Source organism: Cryptomeria japonica, chromosome 3 (assembly GCF_030272615.1).
Source record: "Cryptomeria japonica chromosome 3, Sugi_1.0, whole genome shotgun sequence".
In the NCBI taxonomy this organism is placed as follows: domain Eukaryota; kingdom Viridiplantae; phylum Streptophyta; class Pinopsida; order Cupressales; family Cupressaceae; genus Cryptomeria; species Cryptomeria japonica.
The window spans coordinates 500,238,317-500,258,438 of record NC_081407.1 but is presented as its reverse complement, the minus strand read 5'-3'; the positions used below and the strand labels follow the sequence as shown (position 1 = coordinate 500,258,438).

Below are 20,122 nucleotides of genomic sequence, written 5' to 3'. Positions count from 1 at the left end.
GCTAATAGAAATGGCAATAATATTACATCTAAGCTAAGTCATAGGATACAGCGATTTTCATGGATGAGGTTCGAATTTAATCGAATTTCAAACTTCTATAAAAAAAATCGAATTTAATCGAATTTCTTCTATAAAGCACTGCTATCCGCCTCTAAACACAACTCAGTTGGTCGTGGCCCTCTAAGGATCAAAGTAGTGATTTTGCAAATATTTTTTTCATAGATATCCTCAACAAACACCAACATAACATATTGTGTTGGATGTTATTGTAATGTCCCCACTTTGAAATATATTCAATAATAAATAATAATAAAGTTAAAATACAAAAGAATAAAAAGTAAAATATAAAAGAATATAATTAAATATAATTAAAATTAATGAATGGTCAAAAGGCATGAAATGATAAGTTCTGGCTCCCCCAAAATATGAGGTAGAAAACGGAGAAGAGAATTCGTTTGAAGGGGGGATAAGGTGAAAGGGTGTGTCTCTTGCCAAAGGGCATACATGATGAAGAGGTGCGATCTCTCCCTCACATTGAGAGATGTAAAGGAAAGGAATCAAAAGCATCTACTAAAATCACCATCAATCAGAACAGATCAGAACTATTATAAAGTTGCAGGCAGTGATATCTTTGTTCTTGGTGGTATGAATGGGGATGTGCTTAATATATGAAGCCTGATAATGTTCCTATGCATAATTTAGTAGTAATACTAATAATATTAATATAGACTACAATATGTATGACATTCATACTCAATTTCATATATATTCATAATAATTGAAAGACAAATATATTCAAAGTCTAATTACTTAATCAATTCGAATTCTATTCCCCAAGGGAGACGGATGCTGTTAGGGAGAGGCAGATTAAATCAACTCCAAGATGAAAGAGACCCAAGGATGAAGGGACTAATGTTCCTGACATCTAGGCTGAATTAGGGAGGTGGTGACATAGCGCCCTAGACAAGCCAATGCCCTCTTCTGGGATTAAGAATGACAAGGGAATAGCAATTTGGACTGGAATAATGACAATATTAAGTTGAATTATGGACAACTTTAATTATCTATTCTGAATTAATGTAATATACTAGGTAGTAATGTATGTTTTCCTTTGGGAATTGACAGCCTATAAATAGTGTCAGATTTTGCCAAGATAAAGAGCTCAATGAAAAGTAAAAATTAGAGGGACAAGATATAGGACAAGAATAAACTATATTCTCATCAATAGATAAATGATCAATAGATCAATAGTTGTTTAATACAATGAATATGAGCCTGCTTATATAGGCAAGGCTATATGGATATGTGAGCACACAAGCATGACATGTGGCTCAATAAGAAACAAGGGTAGGTAGGAAATAGGTGCGGTAGGTAGGAGAAACAATAAAATATTTCACATAAGGTGGATCACCCACCGAAGGTGGAATTATCACTCCACAATCAGTGGATATGATAGAGTAGTAACAAGATCAACACCATAAAAGGTGGAAATTCTCCTACACACACTATCGCAATGTGGCACAAACACCCAAGTATCTCATACCCAAACTACTATGAAATGCATTTCCTAAGTAAACTTAAGTAAGGTGTAATAATATCCATGATGAATAATTATTTACACCAACACCCGCCCTTAAGTGCAACTTAGGTGAATGCACTTAAGTCTACAATGCAACTAAGCAATGCAAGATGGGTCCTGGCTATGAGGCCATGTCAGGTACCCATGTACAAATGCAAATGCATGCAAACCAATGCAATGAAATCTCTCACAAAGCGGGGAAAGAGAGAAAAACCCAATGGGAAAAAACCCTCCCCCAAAAGAGAGATGAAAGCTATAAAAGAGAACTCTCATAGAAGTATGTGAGGAACAAAACCCCATGTGAGGAAAAAGTCCCCCCCATATGAGAGAAGAAGAGAAGCTAGGTAGCCCCCCCCTCAATGTAGAATCTGCACCAATGATAGAAGCTCGATGATGTATGAAGAAACTACTCCACGAACGTCGAACAACATTCCTCCCCTTAGAAAGAAACAAAACCAAAGGTGTATCCATGAAGTCTCCCCAATCATGAAGGGAAGATGTATGAAATAAACTCGTGATGAATGGAATCTCTGAAAACTGCTCAAGTGTGTCCCCATGTTGAAGATGAAAGATACCCCCTCCAAAGGTGCTGAACTGCTCCACACTGCTGAAAAAGGTACTCCAAGATCTAGTGGAGATGAAAGTAAAACATGTCCCAAAGACTCACATGTCTCCTCAAAGGATAAAGAGACCTCCTCCAACTGTCGTACATAAGTATCCACAATCATGTCAACCTCGAAAGAATGATCATGTAGAGAATGAACAAGAGGGTCAAAGTGTTCCCTCGCAACAATCGAAGAAGGATCATCTTCATCAAAGAGAAGATGAATATCATCAATGATGTCTCCCAAATCTGCAATGTAGGATTCCACAAACAAACTTGCAATGTCTGTCAAGTAGTCATCCCATGAAACTAAAGCTGGAAGACAATAAATATCCTGCTGCACTGAATCACATGAAGGCAAAACTGTCGCACTATCTGCATCATCAAGTGCAATAGGTGATGTGATATCAATAGGAGGAGATGAAACACAAGGCTCAAGAACGGGGTCACATGTGACAATCCCCAAGTTCAAGTACCCAAAGTTCTCCTCAAAATCTGAACCATCATAAGAAGTGTGATCATCATGTGTAGAATCACCATATGTGAAATCATCATCATCAACAAAATCTAAACAGGGGTATAACCGAGATGCATGATCAACCACCCCAGTCGCAATGATAGCTCTAGTCTTCAAGTCTCTAATGAAAACCGACTCAGGTGTGAACTCCACAATACTCTTAGTTGCGCCATGTGTGATTTGATAGATGGAAAGGAGATTGTTTGTCAAATGGGGTACACACAACACATCATTGAAGGAGTTAACCCCAATGGCAATAGATCTTTTCCCAATCACATCCATGTATGTATGATTGCCCATCAAAATCTACGGCATGGTGCAAGGCTCAAATGTACAGAATATAGACTGAGAAGATGCCATATGATGAGAAGCCCCTGAATCTAGAAGCCATCTCCCTGAATCATGACTTGTTGTAGCACAAAGAGCTTTTCATTTTCTTGTTTCAAAAGAGTGAGTCTTCCCACTTGTAGAAGCCATGAATGCTTGCCCTTTCCCTTTTGAATGTGTGGAGCAGTGTGGAGCGACCGTCAGGAAGTCAAGGTCGACGGGAGTTGGGAGAGTACGGGGCCGCAAGCGCCAGGAGGTCAAGGTCGTCGATGAAGGATGACCGACGGTGCAAGGAGGGACGGTCGGCTACGGAGGTCAAGGTCGCCGATAAGGGGCGGTGGTACGGGTCGCGGAGGGGCCGCGTTGTAACCACCGGGGAGCCAGGGCAGCACGGCTCGCCGGGTGACGGCAACAGGTACACGACGGCAGCGAACAGCATGGAACACAACACGCGCAGCCTACAAAATCTGTAGACAGCAGGGTACGGATGGTGGCGGGGGGTTGTAAAACCCCCAAAATAATAATTTTATTTTTATTTTTAATTTTTGAAGAGTTTTCTGCAAAAAAAAAAAAAAAAAAAATTACGCCTTTTTTTTTTCGAAAATCCATACCGTACAGCACAAATTGGGCAAAAATTTTCCTCGAAGCCCCAAATTTGATTTTCACCAAAATAAGCCAAATTTATACTCAAAATTCATAGAAACGGCCACCCGGACGCAATGGTGAGGTCGGATCTGGCCTAGGACGCCTCCAAAAGATGTTGCTCCTCAGTCTGCCTATTGACGTCACAATAATGCCTCTCAAAGACGAATCAATGATGCTCTAATGGCTCTGATACCATGTGAGATTTTGCCAAGATCAAGAGCTCAATGAAAAGTACAAAATAGAGAGACAAGATATAAGACAAAAATAAACTATATTCTCATCAATAGATAAATGATCAATAGATCGATAGTTGTTTAATACAATGAATATGAGCCTGCTTATACAGGCAAGGCTATATGGATATGTGAGCACACAAACATGACATGTGGCTCAATAAAAAACAAGGGTAGGTAGGAAATAGGTGTGGTAGGTAGGAGAAACAATAAAATATTCCACATGAGGTGGATCACCCACCGAAGGTGGAATTATCACTCCACAATAAGTGGATATGATAGAGTAGTAACAAGATCAACACCATAAAAGGTGGAAATTCTCCTACACACACTATCCCAATGTGGCACAAACACCCAAATGTCTCATACCCAAACTACTGTGAAATGCATTTCCTAAGTATACTTAAGTAAGATGTAATAATATCCATGATGAATAATTATTTACACCAACAAATAGGGGACATTAAAGTTATCCTTTCTATTCTAGATGAAGCAGATAACGATGATATTGGTCAAAAATATTACTAATTATGAAATTAAAGATGATGTTTTCTCTTTTGATGTCTTTCAAGCCCCTCATCCTAATACCTTTCCTCAAACCTTTTATCAAGAGTTCTGAGATATTCTTGGCAGAGATATTACAACAGCTTTCAAACATTTTTTCAATTCAACAGAGCTCCTTAGACAAAATAACAACACCTTCATTGTTCTTGTACCTAAAAAAGGTGAAGTTGTTACTATGAACTATTTTAGGCCTATCAGTTTATGCAATACCATTTATAAAGTTTTTTCTAAACTGTCTTAGAATTAAGCCTACCCTCCACTTATCTTCCAAAATCAAAAAAGCTTTGTTCATGGTCAGCAAATTTTGGATGTTGTCCTTACTACTCACGAAATTCTCCACTCTATGGAAAATAATAGGAAAGCAGTTATGGTCCTCAAACTTGATATTTCAAAGACCTATAACAGAGTCTCAGTCTTTCCCTTTTATTCTCCTGCATAAATTTGGGTTTACAAGTAGGATTTTGCACCTTATCCAGGAATGTGTCCCTACACCCAATTTTTTTATTATTGTCTTAGACAAGGAGATATTGTTTTCCCTTATTTATTCTGATTGTTGAAGTTCTTTAGATCCGCTTTTTCCTTATCCCCCTCTTCTCATTAACAATTTGTTGATGATACTATAAATTTTTAGTGATTCTATTATTGAAGCTAAGGCATGGAAGGATATTCTTAATCAATATGATTGAATTTCAGGTCAGCATGTTAAGTATGACAAGAGTGTTCTTCACTTTTTTTATACAAGCGAAGCCCTCCAAACAGAAGTTCATTAAGGTCCTTGGTTGTGAAAATGAAGATCTTCCAACGACCTACCTTGATATCCCATTAACAACAAAAAGATAAAACTATTACTTTTTAACATGGCACCATGGAAAGAAATTAAAAAAAAACAGTTAAAGTTGGAAAGGCAAGCTTCCAAATCAAACTGGGAAATATCAATTATTAAAGGCTTCTTTGCAAAACATTCTTGTTTATTATTTATCCCTTTTTAAAATTCCTAGAAATGTGACTTATAGAATTGAGCAAATTCAGAAGAAGTTTCTTTGAATTGGGATCGAGGAAAAGAAGAGGTTGGCTTTGATTAACTGGAAAACTATTTGCAGAAATAAAAGAAATGGGAGGTTGGGTATTAAAAGCATCCAAGTTTTTTAAAAAGCCCTTCTGCCCAAAATTGACTAGAACTAAATGAATGATGATAAGGATTGGTTTTTTGGGATTAAAGCCAAGTACCTCCATACTAGAGACCTTTTGTGCTTACTAAGTGACTTCGATCTTTCTCAAGGCTCTGTTATCTGGAATAGCTTAATGAAAACTAAAGGCATTCTCAGAGAAGGTATAAGGTGGAGAGTAGGTAACGGTGAGACAATAAAATTTTGGGAGGATACTTGGCTAGAGGATATCCTCCTCTCCTTTCACCACCAGTTCTTTAGATTGATGTAGCCTTTTTCTAAAGAATTTGGGATTATTTTAGAAGGCTATGTTGACCGTCAAGGTCACATTACAAAGTGAAAGGATTTTCAGGATTTCTTTGGTCAAATGAAAGATTAAGAAGATACAATTGCTGATTTCCAATCATATCTCAGTAATCCAAATCCATTAAAGAAATCCATATCCAGCAGATTATGGAATCCCTCATGCTCATCAAACTGCCCATTTGGGTGACCTAATACTCCATTGTGTTCCTCCGGAGGCAAAAAAGAAGGATCAAAATTGTAGATATCTGCAACACTAGCAGGGGCATTCTCAATCAGAGAATAGCGATTGAAGGGAATGGAAACATATTTAGTCTAGACAAAGCAGCCAAAAGGGGAAAACTATCAGGATGGTGTTATGGAAGAAACTGTAGACGAATATCCCTATGAGAAGTGTTTTATAAAAGAGGGAAATCTATCCTCTAATGCAGGGTCAACTTATCCTAAGTATTTGATGGGGACCAATATTCTGCCCTCATAGCTTGTTCACACTGGGCTTTGTAGAAAGTGGCATCCCGGTCAGCATGCACAGTGTAGTTTCTGAATTCATGGTAATGTTGTGATCATCATAACGTGATTTGGAGGATCAAGACATGCGTTCTATGGACTCCATCCACAAGATTCCTGTGGGTACCTCCATATCAACACAAGCTTATTCTTTATTGGCCTGATGTGTATTCTTTAGTTTAGGGAAGTGATTTTTACTAAGTTCAAGATCCCATGGACTATGCCCAATGATCTTGGATTTTTGTGAATTGTTGGGATGGTAATTTTCGATTTAAGCATCCAATCATCAAAGAATTATGGAAACAAATCCCTCCTTATGTCACCTGGGGTATTTGAAAAGAAAGGAATAATACAATTTCCCGTGAAACAAGTACAAACTCCATGAATGTGTCTCTACTTGTTTGCTATTCATCCAAGAGAATGTGAAAATACCAAATATTGATAAATGTAAAAAGCTACCAATAGCTCAAGAGGATAGAATAAGTAAGCATTAGGGAATCACTATGGAATTGTTCAATGTTGATATTCAAAAAGCTCTGTTACCGAAACATGCAAAATAAAAATGCCCTCAATAAGGCTAGATGAAGCTAAACTTTGAAGGATGCTCCAAAGGTAATCTCGGAAAGTCAGCTTTTGGTGGTACCATTAGGGATGACGAACGTATCTGTTAACTTTAGTGATCAGATTGCAGAGAACAATGTGAATGCAAGAATACAAAAGAGACAAGACACAACACATACCCTGGGAAAACCTCCCTCTTGGAGGAAAAACCCAGCAACAAATCAGATCTAGATCCTTTTATTAATTGTAGAATACAATGGCAATAAAGATCAGATTACTTATCTGATATAACTGTCAACCTAGGGCAGAATTAGAGTTACAGTCGTAACCCAACTAGGGCACAATGTAACAGCAGAAGATAGCAGACTTATCTCTTTCTTATATAAGAATATCATCAGCATACAGCTTCCAGCTCTTCGTAGTTCTTCACTGAAGATTGCAGACCTAATGGTGTTTGTAGACCTTCAAGAGGAACTCCCTATCCTCTTCAATGTATTCACTGTCCAAGATCGCATGTATGGCAAATGCTGATGGCAGAAGTAATTCGCTGATTCCTTGATCAGAATTCGCATTGACCTTTTATTGCAGAGCACAGGGTCTTCACATTGATTGTCTAATATTCGGATTGCTTGATTGCATTTTCGACTAGTGATATGCTTGTGCATATATACAAGAGGTGAGCCCTATCTTGGGTCAGCCCAATCCATCCTTGGGGCCAACACTATAATATTAGTTCCACACGCCACCATAAGCATGGGACCTAAACAATATAGTTTCCACGTTACAAGAGCCCACGCTACATAGAGATGTGCTAAAATAAGATATAGGACCACACGTTTGGAGAAGGGATGCGTCCTTTTAATAATACAATCATTGGGCCCAGCCCATCATAAATGATCAATACATAAGACTATACGCCACAAAATGTGTGTGCTGGAGATAGGTCCACACGTTGGACCTAGAGATGCGCCCCATTACATGTTAGGTCCAGCCCTTAATGGTTTTACACATTACATATAAATACAATAGATAGGGCCCTGCCCTATAAGGATTCGGATGATGCCTTAAGGCAATCCGAATCCTATTTATTTTCCTATCCTAGTTACACAAAAAACCAACAGTATCATGATTAAAGGATATTTTGAACTTTGGTTTCGGAACTACTAATGAAGTAAAAGCAATAGCTATATGGTGGGGGATTAAAAGAGTCTTACATTTAGGTATCTAGCAAATCAACATTGAGGGAGACTCTAAATTCATTACTGATTTGATTAAGAATAATAAACCTCTGCCTTGGAAAACAAGTTAATATATTGACAAAATAAGGAATTCTTTGAAAAAACTCAAAAACAATACTTTCCACCATATCTATCTATCATGAAGTAAATAAAGTTTTTGACAATTTAGCTAAAATCAGATTAAAGGTTGGCAATTGGACTCATTGGACAGATGGTAAAGATCACGCGTCCCTTGTGGCTACTATTCTTAATGATGAGATTAATCTATAGGTGTAATGATTTTTTGAACAAGACCAACTCTTATGCTGGTACCGTAATGTTCAAATTGGATGTTCATTGTGCTTTCATTAATAATAAAAAATTGCAGTCCTAAATAAAGAAGTGCTGGATAATCATCAGAATGAGTGCACCAATCTTGTGAGGAAAAAAGATGACAAATTACTATTAAGGAGAAGGATGATAATCTTGCAAAGGTTTATGCTAAGGCTATACTACTGGGGGGGTGACAATCTGCTCACTTGGCTAACGCTTCTAATATTGTCAAAGGTGAGGGTGCCCTGTTTATAAGAATGACGCTGAGGAAGGTGATGTGAATGTGCAGAAGATAACTTCTGATTCTGTAATGTCCCCTTATGATATGCAACTATGATCAGATTAGATGCTGCTGTCCCTCATATAGCTTGAAGGAATATGCAAATGAGATATCCAATCAGCAGAAATGAAGAGAGAATGCTGCTCTTTCTGATGTTTTACTGTGTGATGTATGCTTCGAATCTCCTTCCTTAGATAAGAGCTGTGTCTGATCTGGCAAATGGAGCTTATGCTGGTAATGATCTTCAATCACTAACAGTGATGAGATATGATTGCTGTCTCTGATTGTTACTTGAAACTCGTGCAATAATGGTGATGTTTCTGATATAAACTTGGAAGTATGCAACCGTACTGCCAAAGGCAATAAATGCTAAAGAGAGAAGATCTGTTAGGATACAAATAAAAGACAAGACATATTCCAAAGATGTTTTGTTGAATGGGTTCCAACTCTATTATGTATCCTTGCACGATGGGAAGGGTGGCCTTCTAAGAGACATGTCTCTTTTTAAGAATGCCTCTCCTTAAGCAATGCACACCTCTTCATGACAAGTCAGTGCTAATATGCGTCTTCTTAAGAATGCCTCTCCTTAAGCCTAAATTGAAAAAGGTATTTAAAGGGGTGCCCAGCTTCTGTACGATCATCCAATTTTCATATTTCTGACATTTAGCATTTAAGTTCCAATTGAGTTGCATCTAGGGACGAAACCCCCTTGTCTGCAAATCTCTGAGATTAGGACAAAAGCCCTTACCTCTTGTATTGGCAATTCCATATAACGGGTTGCATGGTGAATTAAATCAGAATTTCATGTGTCATTTCCAGGTTTGGGAAAGTTTAAATCTAAAGCGGTTCAGAAGCCACCATTTTAAAGTGCAGGAGCTGATCAGCATCATTATTTCACCCAAGCACCATATGAGGAGGGATCACCACCATTATCCAAGGACATCTAGTAGTGGCGCCATCATTTTTGGAGGGCTGAACTGCAAGATTTTTTAGGATTTCTGATTAGGGTTTGGCACCATATTTTGGGGCAGTACAACATACATTCCTAAGGCAGATCTACATCATTCTGCGATGCAGATTGCAGAGACAACTGTACAAGATGCACACTAGCAACAAGAAGCATCCACATAAATTATTTTACAGAGGTTTTTAGAACAGAGCTATTATTCACCCAGCTGAATCAGCAATCAAGCCTGCCATAGACTCACTGGTTGCTAATATAATCAACCCAACGTGAAGGCTACTGGTGAAGGGCTGTATTGTTGCAGATAACCTCTCTTGTGGACCCCATTCCGGCCACCATGCTCATTGCATCCAGTTTCTGCTAGGTGACTGTATTGGTTTTGGAAAGGATTTGACACCTATTACAGATCATACCAGCATACAAAGACAGATCCAGTACTGCTGCAGCTTATCTACAGACCACATATCAGGTAACCACTCTTCCATTTTGCATATTTTCAATCTATGGTCAGTTATCCTTCCTATCTGCATCATTGGATACTCACATCAATTACTGATAATTAAATTCTGGATCGACATATTAGCACTATATCTAACACCATCAGACAAACAAATTAGGTTGAGGGTTCATTTAATGCTGTATACTTCTATTGCTCACTGTTACCAGCAGAATGTATACTGTTCCTAGTTTGGAACTTGACGAATTCATTACTACACATTGACTGTTCAAAGTTGCAAATGTTTTCTGAAGTTTAATGTCTATAACATGTCGCAACTAATTTCACAGGTATAGTCACCAAAAACTGATTTTTCTGAAAAATCTATTGACCCAAATCAGAAAATAATACCACGACGTGAAAGTACACAAAACATTAGCTCATTTCAAAAAAAATTGCACCCAAAAAGGAGCAAAAATGAGCAAGATATGGCCATTTGAAGTTGAACTGCAAAATCAAAAAGCTCAATGAAAGGGGCCTGCTAAATTTTTGAAAAATGATGACGTCAGCAACCACTGTGTTAAATTTGGCGGTCATCTAGCCGTCACGAAAACTTCACCTTCGCTCAGCATCTATACTGTACGGACAGATGATGTGGGCAAATAGGATGTCGCCACGTGTCGTACGAAAAAGATGACTCGGTAGATGATGTGGGAAGTGAGTCAGTAGGTGACGTGGCGATGACATGTCAAGGTGACGTGTCATGTTGACGAGGCGACTGACTAGGATCTCTCGTGTCAGTACGGCAGAGTGACTGTGTTCCTGCGTGTAATGTTGACTGGGCGCCCGATTGGCAAGATGACTGTGCGATTGTGCTCACGTGGCAAGAGGCCACTAGCCGGTGTGTCCGCTGAGGAGGCAGTGATGTGGCATTTCTAAGGGTGCCACGTGGCAGAAGAACCCGCAGTCTGGGCGAATGAATGTTGTCGGAGAACCAAACGCGAGGTGTCGGGGGGATGTCAAAACCGTCGGGAGGACGAGGCGATCGCCAACGAATGTGCACGGGAGTCAACGCTGTCGATGAACTATCGAGGCCGGTGAACGTCCACAGGAGGCGGCGACAGGAGAACCAAGGTCGATCGGGAGGTGTTGCCGAGGAGTCGCAGTCGCCGAGGAGTTTGGGCAACCGGCAATAAAGAATGGTGACTAGCAGGAGATAACCGGTCGGTGGTGTAGCTGTCGTAAGGTGAGGGGAGTTAGAGAATAGGCGACAGGTACACGGTACACGATGCAGGTACACGGTGCAGCAAACCCTACAGCACCCGGAAATAGTACGGCGAGGTGGGGTGGTCTGAGGACCCCCAAAAAAATATTTTTGTTTTCGATTTTTTTGATATAAATAAAACCTTTTCAACAAACTATTAAAAATTGCGAATTTAATATTATGAATTAAAATAATTCGCAAAAAAGAAAAAGAAAAAATTAATTTTTTTTGAAAAATCCGTACCATATTAAGCCAAATTGGCTAAATTTTTCCTCCAAGCCCCGAATTGCACTTTCACCCAATATAGGCGAATTTATAGTCAAAATTCATGGAAACGATCACCCAGATTCAATGGCGAGGTTGGATCTGGTCTAGGACCCCTTCAAAAAATGCTGCTCCTCAGATCTACCTCTTGACCTCCTTCAAAATCTCTCCAAAGGTTATGCAAAGGTGCTCCAACCGCTCTGATACCATGTGAGATTATGCTTGAAGCAACCAAGATCAAAGAGACCATAAGATAGCACAATGACAAGAGAGATAAAATATGACAAGAATAAACTGTATTCCTATCAAGATACAAAAGAGAGCAACTAGATCATTATTATTATTACATACAATGTAGATGAGCCTGCTTACAAAGGCAAGGCTAAGAGACAAGAGAGCACACAATGATGACATGTGGCTCAATGAGATGCAAGGGTAGGTAGAGGTAGGTAGGAGAAATAGTAAAATATTCCACATGAGGTGGATCACCCACCGAAGGTGAAATTATCACTCCACAATAAGTGGATATGATAAAGTAACAACAAGATCACACCATAAAAGATGGAAATTCTCCTACTTACACAATCCCAATGTATGCACATCTCTCTAAGTGTCTCATATGCAAACTACAATGATATGCATGTACCTAAGTAAACTTAAGTATAGTGTAATTATATCGAGGATGAATAAATAATTACACCAACAGATGTAATTAGCAAGGATAAGTGAATTTCTCCTCTAATGTTATAATATTATATATGTTGAGAATCTTTTATGGATAACTAACTTGTTTGTTGGATCTAAATCAAGGTCTAAAGTGAGCAATTGTGCATTCATAAATATAATTCATTCCTTGTTACTGAATCTGTGATTGTAGGGTAAAATAGGGAAAGATCCCAAGAGGGGACATTACAAATGGTTTATAGTTTACAATAAAGACTTGATAAATTACTAGCTCTTATCCTAAGACAGTTTTTTACAATCAGCTTTTCAAGTACTATACCATATTTGAACCATCATTCCCAAGTTTGGGTCCATAATCCCCTTGTTCCTGAAACCCATCCCCTCATCCTTCCCCCTTCCAAAACTTTGTAGAAATATGTTTAGAACATAGAAATTAATTCCAAAATGCTTCATCCTTTTCCAAACAAGGAGCACTAGCTAAAGGAAGGAAATCAAGGATAAAACTAATTGGAATCCATTTCCAAACAGGTCCTTAATGTTGTTAGATACCTAATTAAGCCCTTATTAATTATCAACCGTCAGCGCTTAGAGATGTCATTTATCACCTTGATCAAACAAGTCTTATCAAATAGGCCCCTTGATCCATATATAGATAGCCTAACATTATTTTCAATCATTTCTATTCACCTATCAAATTATATATTATATTTTATTGTGGAGTATTTACTATGAATTCCTGGGAGATTTATTATCGCTGGTCTTAGAGGCTTAAAGCAAACAATCCTATTGACTTACAAGATTATTCTTGGGTTGTAGCAAAAATTTGTGAAAAAAAAAAATCCACTGTCTCGCCTATTTTTCAAGCTTCTAGTAGGAACACATTTAACAATGAAAAATCAAAACGAAAAAAAAAATTGGTAAAGATAAGAAAAAGTGATATTTTATTATTATGAAGGTCGTCGCTAAAACTAGGCTTGTAGCCTAAGTCCAATTGATATTATGCCCATTAAAAGAAAAGAAAATATATATATATATAGGAAAGCAATAAGTACAAATTAATTGGTTTATGAACTAAACAAAGAGGGAAATATAAAAGATGTAAAATATGTTAAATTATACAATATAAATTTCCTATACTTATTCTCACTAAAGGGGCACATGAGACCTCAAATGATCTCTGCCTGAATTGAATTTCAATGGTGCAACTAGAGGTAGCCCCCAGCAAGGCTGATGCTAAATGTTTAATCCACAACAAGGGACACATGACACGTGACATGGCTGGATATGCTCCAACAACAAGGTAGAAGTTCAAACCATTTGAAGACCTTAACATACTCTCACAGTGTACTGCAAGTTACTGTAGAAGTCCTACTAATCATCAAGGCAATAATGATTGAAAAAGGGTAACCTTGACATAGAAGCTAGATAACCCCATGAGGAGGCACGAAGGCCTCCCTCTTTCTTTGTCTCTATATCCCACTTTCACTGTTTTTTATAGTTAGCATACCCAAAAAGCTACTACCTAATGCAGAATTGGATTTGAAAATTATTACAAGGATCTCGAGCACCTCATTGATCAAATGGATGGGTTTGGGAGAATTACTCCTTTTGAAGAATCCCTTATGAGAAACTCTTTATATAGCTTTAGCTCTCTTCTTCCCAAGGGACCAATGGAATAGCCTTTCCGTTTTGTGAATATAGTTGAAGATGGCATGAAAATCACCAGATTTCAAGAATTTGTATTTTGTTATGCGCCCTTGTTTGCAAGGAAAGAAAATACTGTTTGATGTATTAACATGAGATGCGACTGTACTCTTGTTGCAAGAAATAAAGAGAGGGTAGTGGAACACCTTTCAATGAGCTAAAAGCCTCAGTGAGGTGCCAAAAGAAATGCACAAACAGGATAAAGAAGTTAAATGCATGACAAAGGTATGAGAGGCAACAGAGGAGCTCTGCTAAATACCACACTCTAAGACATAATGGAAAATCCTGCAGATGCGTGCACAAGAGCATCTAGATGAATCCCCCCCCCCCCCCCACTCTTGAATTTCATACTCTCACACGTGAACTACTATTCTAATTTTGAACAGTAAGCGTTATCATTGGATTTAAAAGTTTCATTTGAAGCCTGTGTTAGAATATAAGATGAAATGCCTGTTTTGGGTTGCACAAATTTGTTGCCAGTTGTTAAATTACCATTACAACTACAGATGCCAAAGTGCTGTAAGCACCAAGTTGGCTTGAAAGGATTCTAAAATGTCTGGTCATAGTATGTAGCGAGATTTGCACTACAAAAAAGGCTTTAGTTATTTTTATTTTTTTTAAATCTTATGCTGTTAGTAGCAGGCTAGATTAACATCCACAAACACTAACTAGAAACTTTCACTAAGAAATTTGTAAAATTATAAAATCTCATCCCTGTGGTAATGATCAATGACTTGAATTTTTAAGTTGTACCTTTGAACACTGCTCCCTTCATCTGCATCAATAAGCACTATAGTAAACTCTTTTGAAGTAAAAGGCAGTGCCCCAGCAGTGTACAGACTTTTCCGACCATCATAAGCAGGAAGCCTCCTCCCCAAATGAGTATCTCTATTTCTAATCACCAGCTGTTCCATAACAGCTCTGTTGACAACTCGGGAAGTCACCTCAGGTGTTATGGTCACCTGCAGATCAAGCAATAAAAAGATATTCAAAACACGTATTACTAATTCACTAGGAAATGCCATGCTTGTAAATGACCTGAGTTTTTGCTTGATGACCAAAACAAATGATTTAAATCAACTTTCCCTCTAAACAGTAGCATATAAAGAATTTTATTTTGGTTGCCTCAAAACATAGGTGCACCATGGTTAGATATCATTCATAACAGTATAATAACTAAATGCCTTCTTCTGAAATATGGATGCACAGTATGTTCTCAGATATTTCTCTCATGATAATTATATGAAAGTTGAAAAATAACTTTGCTTCGAATCAACCCAAATGGTTTTGGGAAAGAATAAAAATGCAAACTGAAATAGTTTTGTTTTTCTCGTGCTATATCATGCAGGATTAATCAATTAGAAACCAGACATATATGACTCACCGGGAACAATTAGTTATGCCATGCTATGCTTGCCAGACTCATTGTGGACATATCTTAATAAATAAAGTTTCAGCTCTGATCTAGTAAACAGAATGCTAATGTAGAAATCCAACAATTTAAACCTCAATGATGTGTAGAAAGTCACTGATCTTAACTTCTGGCACCAAATAAAATTTACTCTTCAAACAACAAATGTGGTCATCTATTTATAATATATATTTACTTCAAATTATACAAAATTCAATCAATGTGCCCAGTGCATCCCAAACATAGAAGACAACAATTAGGTTGTCCAAACCTCCTACAGCCAAAATGATTCTTTTTAAATTTGAATTAATCAGTAATTAGAGCAGGAAAACTTCTGACTCCTGAGATAATTCAGTAACATCATATCAGAGTTCCATGCCCCTTGTCCCTCCTCCTACCGAAGTGGACCTAACAATACCTGAATTGCATAATGGTGATATACATATAGTTCCATCCTGGAAATGGAGGTTGAAATCCTGATGGGTGCACACTTTGCACACCGTCAGGTGCAAGGGAGGTCTCATATGTAAAATGCTTACTGCTATCCCCACAGTCTTAAAAACTTTGGTTTTATACTATTTGTGCAAAAGATAAGCAAAAATGAGTTGAAACATACCGTGAATAGTGTAAAAAAGAGCATCACTTTAAGATTTAATGAATCTTGTTTACAGCCTGAACTTGAAAATGTAGTACAGGAAGTTCCATGAAAATGTTTAGAATGCAACTTACTGACAACAGAGAGTTGATTTAGCCTCAATTTTCTTTTTGCATTTAGCCACTACCACCTACTTTTACATTTCCAATTAACTTGTCTATTTAAGTTTTACCCCAGTACGAACAAAAAACATTATCCTTATGGTAAAGTTCATGTAAATGTAGTACTAGGGAACAAGTTGCTTACATCATATTGATGAAGATCTCCATCTGGTAATTCGGTAAAGAAGTGATTTGCCTTAACAAGACACTTGATTCCTTTTTGACCTTTCCCAGGACGACGAGGAAATCTCACTGATTTACTTGATACTGGAGGGGCCAGGACTAAAGAAGAACCTCCAATTTCCCGCTTTGGTCCTTCCAATACAAGTTTTTCTAACTGTTTTTCCATTTGGGAGCTTGTGTCTATTGGGAGCGATGATGATGAAGGCCCATGTGATGAAGATTGGGTACCTGTCTCAGTGCTTGCTGGCTGTTGATAATCAGCAGGATAAGACTCGACAGCTTGGTGCAGATCGAGAAAAGGTGGCTTTAAAGCTGCAGCTGAACCATGGGAACCCATAGAAATACCATAGCCTGTCCCAGAACCTTGAACTTCTCCAACTCTTCCCCTTCCTTGTCCACCTTGTCCAGGAAAAGGCCATGGCTTGGGGGCACCTTGTTGATATTGTGGAGGTTGAATGTAGCTTGTTCCTTGTGAAGCTCCCACAGTTTGTGTCTGTTGTCCTACCTCTTGTTGCAATACAGGCTGTGTAAGGAGAAAGCCTGGTTGTGAGGTCATCTGAGGCAATGCCTGATGACCTTGTAAACTAGGCCACCGCTGCTGTGATGGACCCTCTTGTTGCTGATGTAAATGAAGTGCCTGGCTTTGTTGTGGTTGATGCTGCGGACGGCCTTGCTGAGCTGGTTGTGGCTGCCCAGGCACTGGTTGTGGCTGCCCAGGAGCTTGCTGAGAAGACTGTGCCTGGGCTGAGGACCCTTCTTTAGGGGTCTTCTTTTTTCGAGGCATAGTTACTAAACTGGTGAAAGACTACCAACCAGAATGATAAATTCCTCTATTGAACTTTTCTTGCCAGAGCAGCCAAACACTTAGAAAGCTCTAACCACGATATCTCTTTTGCAAAGATGCTGGAGATAGTCAAATTTTACAGTCCTGGATTACAAGGTAGTTACCATACTCTTTACAAATGAGAAAAAAAATGACCTGAAATATTCAATAACCAAATCAGCTTAATATTTATCCATTACGCAACAAATTCAGACCCAGCTAAGTACATTTCTGCATTTCTGAATAGCTTGAACTCCAACAGCTAATATATGACCAAGTAAAGAACATTATGAAGGAGTCATTCACTCTGATAATTCTAAAAATAACACTCAATTGCTGAACACGACAATCATCTTTCTACAGGCAAGCCTATAAATGATATACAACTTACAGACACGATATAGGCAACTTAACCATCGGGGGCATGATTCATTGGTGGTCAGGTGGTACTTTTTTTGTGCCCACACAGGTTCAAGCCCAATGCCCCCTGCCAGACCATGCTTGCAGGCTTCAACAGTTAATTGTTAGGGAATGAAGCGCCCCCCCCCATTTGAGGTCCTACCAGCTGGGCCCAGTAACGCCCGGAACTGAGGTCATGGTCTTTTGAAACCCTCAAATTGCCAATCAAAAACATATATAAGCAACTTAATACTTCTAAACAAATAGTCACAAAACATCAGTAATGTACAAAAATCATAAGACTCTATCAACATTGTTTAGCTCATCTTTAAAATCTATAATTTCTCAGAGAAACAAACCTAAGAAAATTTCTTCATTGTAAATTGTGACATCTAAAGCATTAGTCAAAAACATAAGAATAAAAAATTATACTCCAAAAATCCCACAACAGAAGTCCAACCCAAGCCATTTTAAGTTATAACAAGAAAACTATTGAACTTTACGCCCGCAAATAAATTTACTAAATGAATTCTAAATTGACCAAGGAAAATTTCTAACATTAACAATTATAAATTAACCAGAAAGTTAAAAAAAAAAACCAAAACTTTCTCCTCGACTTCATAAACCAAACATTCTTCTCAAAGAAAGAGAAGATAAAGTTCAGAACGTTAAGACACGATCGGTCCAAAAGTAAAAGTCAGTCAAAGAAATCGCAATAATGAAAGCTAAAAAGCTGCACAAGATCCATTTTAAAGCCCTCATAACAACAAAGCAAACTATAAAAGTTTGTTCCCAAGCAAATTTTGACAAATGCATGGATTCAAGCATGTCCATGTTTTCTTTTTTAGTTTAAAAAAAGCTTTCAGTCCGTAGCTGGTATGAGAGGAAAGAGCAGACTCCAGCAGGAAGGACATTACCATATGAAAGACATTTGAAACATTAAGTGACAAGTAAACTGGAAAATTCTCACAAGTACAAATGATGGAGTTCATAAAAGAACGTCAATTTAATGTTCATCAAAGATCATAAACACGCCAAAATTCAACTGAATTCACAAACTTCGTCGAACAATTTGAGCAGTCCAAAAGCCCCAGCAAAATACCCATAAAGGTAGCTTGGAAGTTCTAGATAGAACTAATCCATAGACAATAAAATGCATACTGTATAATTCAGCTGGCTGCATGGTAAAGAAGCAGCATTACCAGAATAAATGTCCCATTTCAATTATGCCCGGGAAGGCTGGACTTGCTCCGTGCTGCAGAGCGGAATGAAGCCTACATTTTCCAATTTAAAAAGAACAAATGCATAATGCATAAAATGTCCTGTTCGCTTACAGGAAAATACCTCGGTGAAACCCTAAGTTATGGGATACTATGGGACGCCACTGTCGTATCCATATCCTCTACAGATATTCGATACTAGAGAGAGAGAGACCTAACTTATCACTGACCAAACCTACTCCACTATTGCAGCCACAAAAAGCTCTAATATAAATAAAATAAAAGAGAAAAACCTCACTTTTTTCACCTTTTCTCACTTCATGAAAATCGAGGGTTCCAGCAGACAGCTTACTGAGACTGTTCCGCCACCATGGAAGCTCCCCTGTGATGAGAAGATGAGAGTTGCAAGGATTTAAAATTCAGAAAGGAGTATAGCTTTTGTGGCAATTCGCAGAACATGAGAATGCATGTGCCATCTTCTACAGGTTTGAATGCATGTTCATTAAATCTTGTACTATAAATTCAGACGGGCGTTTTGGCTTCCCCTCTTATGCGTCCCGACTACTACATGAACGAAAAAGCAACTTTACTAAAGGAGGTATGACTTGCAATGAGCAAGCGAGCAACTTTACTAAAAGATGGAAATGAGCTGAAAATGCAAGTGTTTCACGACCTTCACAAGAATAGAGAGTTTATGGGATAAGCAAACACCAATTACCAAAGTACACTACTTATTTTTTCCTGTTTTTATTTTTAGTTTATGTCAGAATTATAGGCAAGGCTGTTCTTTTAATAAGTGAATTTTTAGTTTCTTAGAAAGGCTGTTCTTCTTAATAAGTAAATAGACTTGTTAGCTAAAATACTGAAATAAATCTTTTTTAAAGTTTTTAAAATTTGAAAATAGAAATTGAGTATTTTTAATAGATAAATATAGTTTATCTTTGTTGTGATTGATCGTATTTGAAACTCTAAAAAATGTAGAAAGAGATCATCATCTTATGGTGTCATAATAAGAATATTTCTAATGACATGTATACTAGCCTATTAATTTGACCTGCAATGAACATTATTCTCATGTTTTAGAAGAATGTGTTGTTTTTTCTCACCATAACAACATAATATAATAATAACTAGCAATTGCACCTTGGTATGCAATGGGTATGTTGAGGAGGTGTGGA

The 20,122-nt window shown here is 37.9% G+C and overlaps 1 protein-coding gene across 11 annotated transcripts in view; it reads right to left on the bottom strand.

The window, feature by feature from the left end:
• The window catches only part of LOC131067461 (protein argonaute PNH1-like), a 143,232-nt gene extending 123,614 nt beyond the window's left edge, over positions 1-19,618 (bottom strand). Inside the window, exons 1-4 of one of the 11 annotated variants that reach the window (XM_058002475.2) lie at positions 19,243-19,617; positions 17,717-17,936; positions 16,465-17,481; positions 14,906-15,114 (exon numbers count right to left, since the gene is read on the bottom strand). In XM_058002475.2, the coding sequence (XP_057858458.2) occupies positions 14,906-15,114; positions 16,465-17,286 (1,031 nt within the window). In that variant the 5' untranslated portion in view covers positions 17,287-17,481; positions 17,717-17,936; positions 19,243-19,617. Of the gene's footprint in view, positions 1-14,905; positions 15,115-16,464; positions 17,482-17,716; positions 17,937-19,242 lie in introns of all 11 variants that reach the window. The other 10 variants (XM_058002476.2, XM_058002473.2, XM_058002479.2 and 7 more) reach the window with 10 other exon arrangements.
• Between the last annotated feature and the right edge of the window lie 504 nt (positions 19,619-20,122).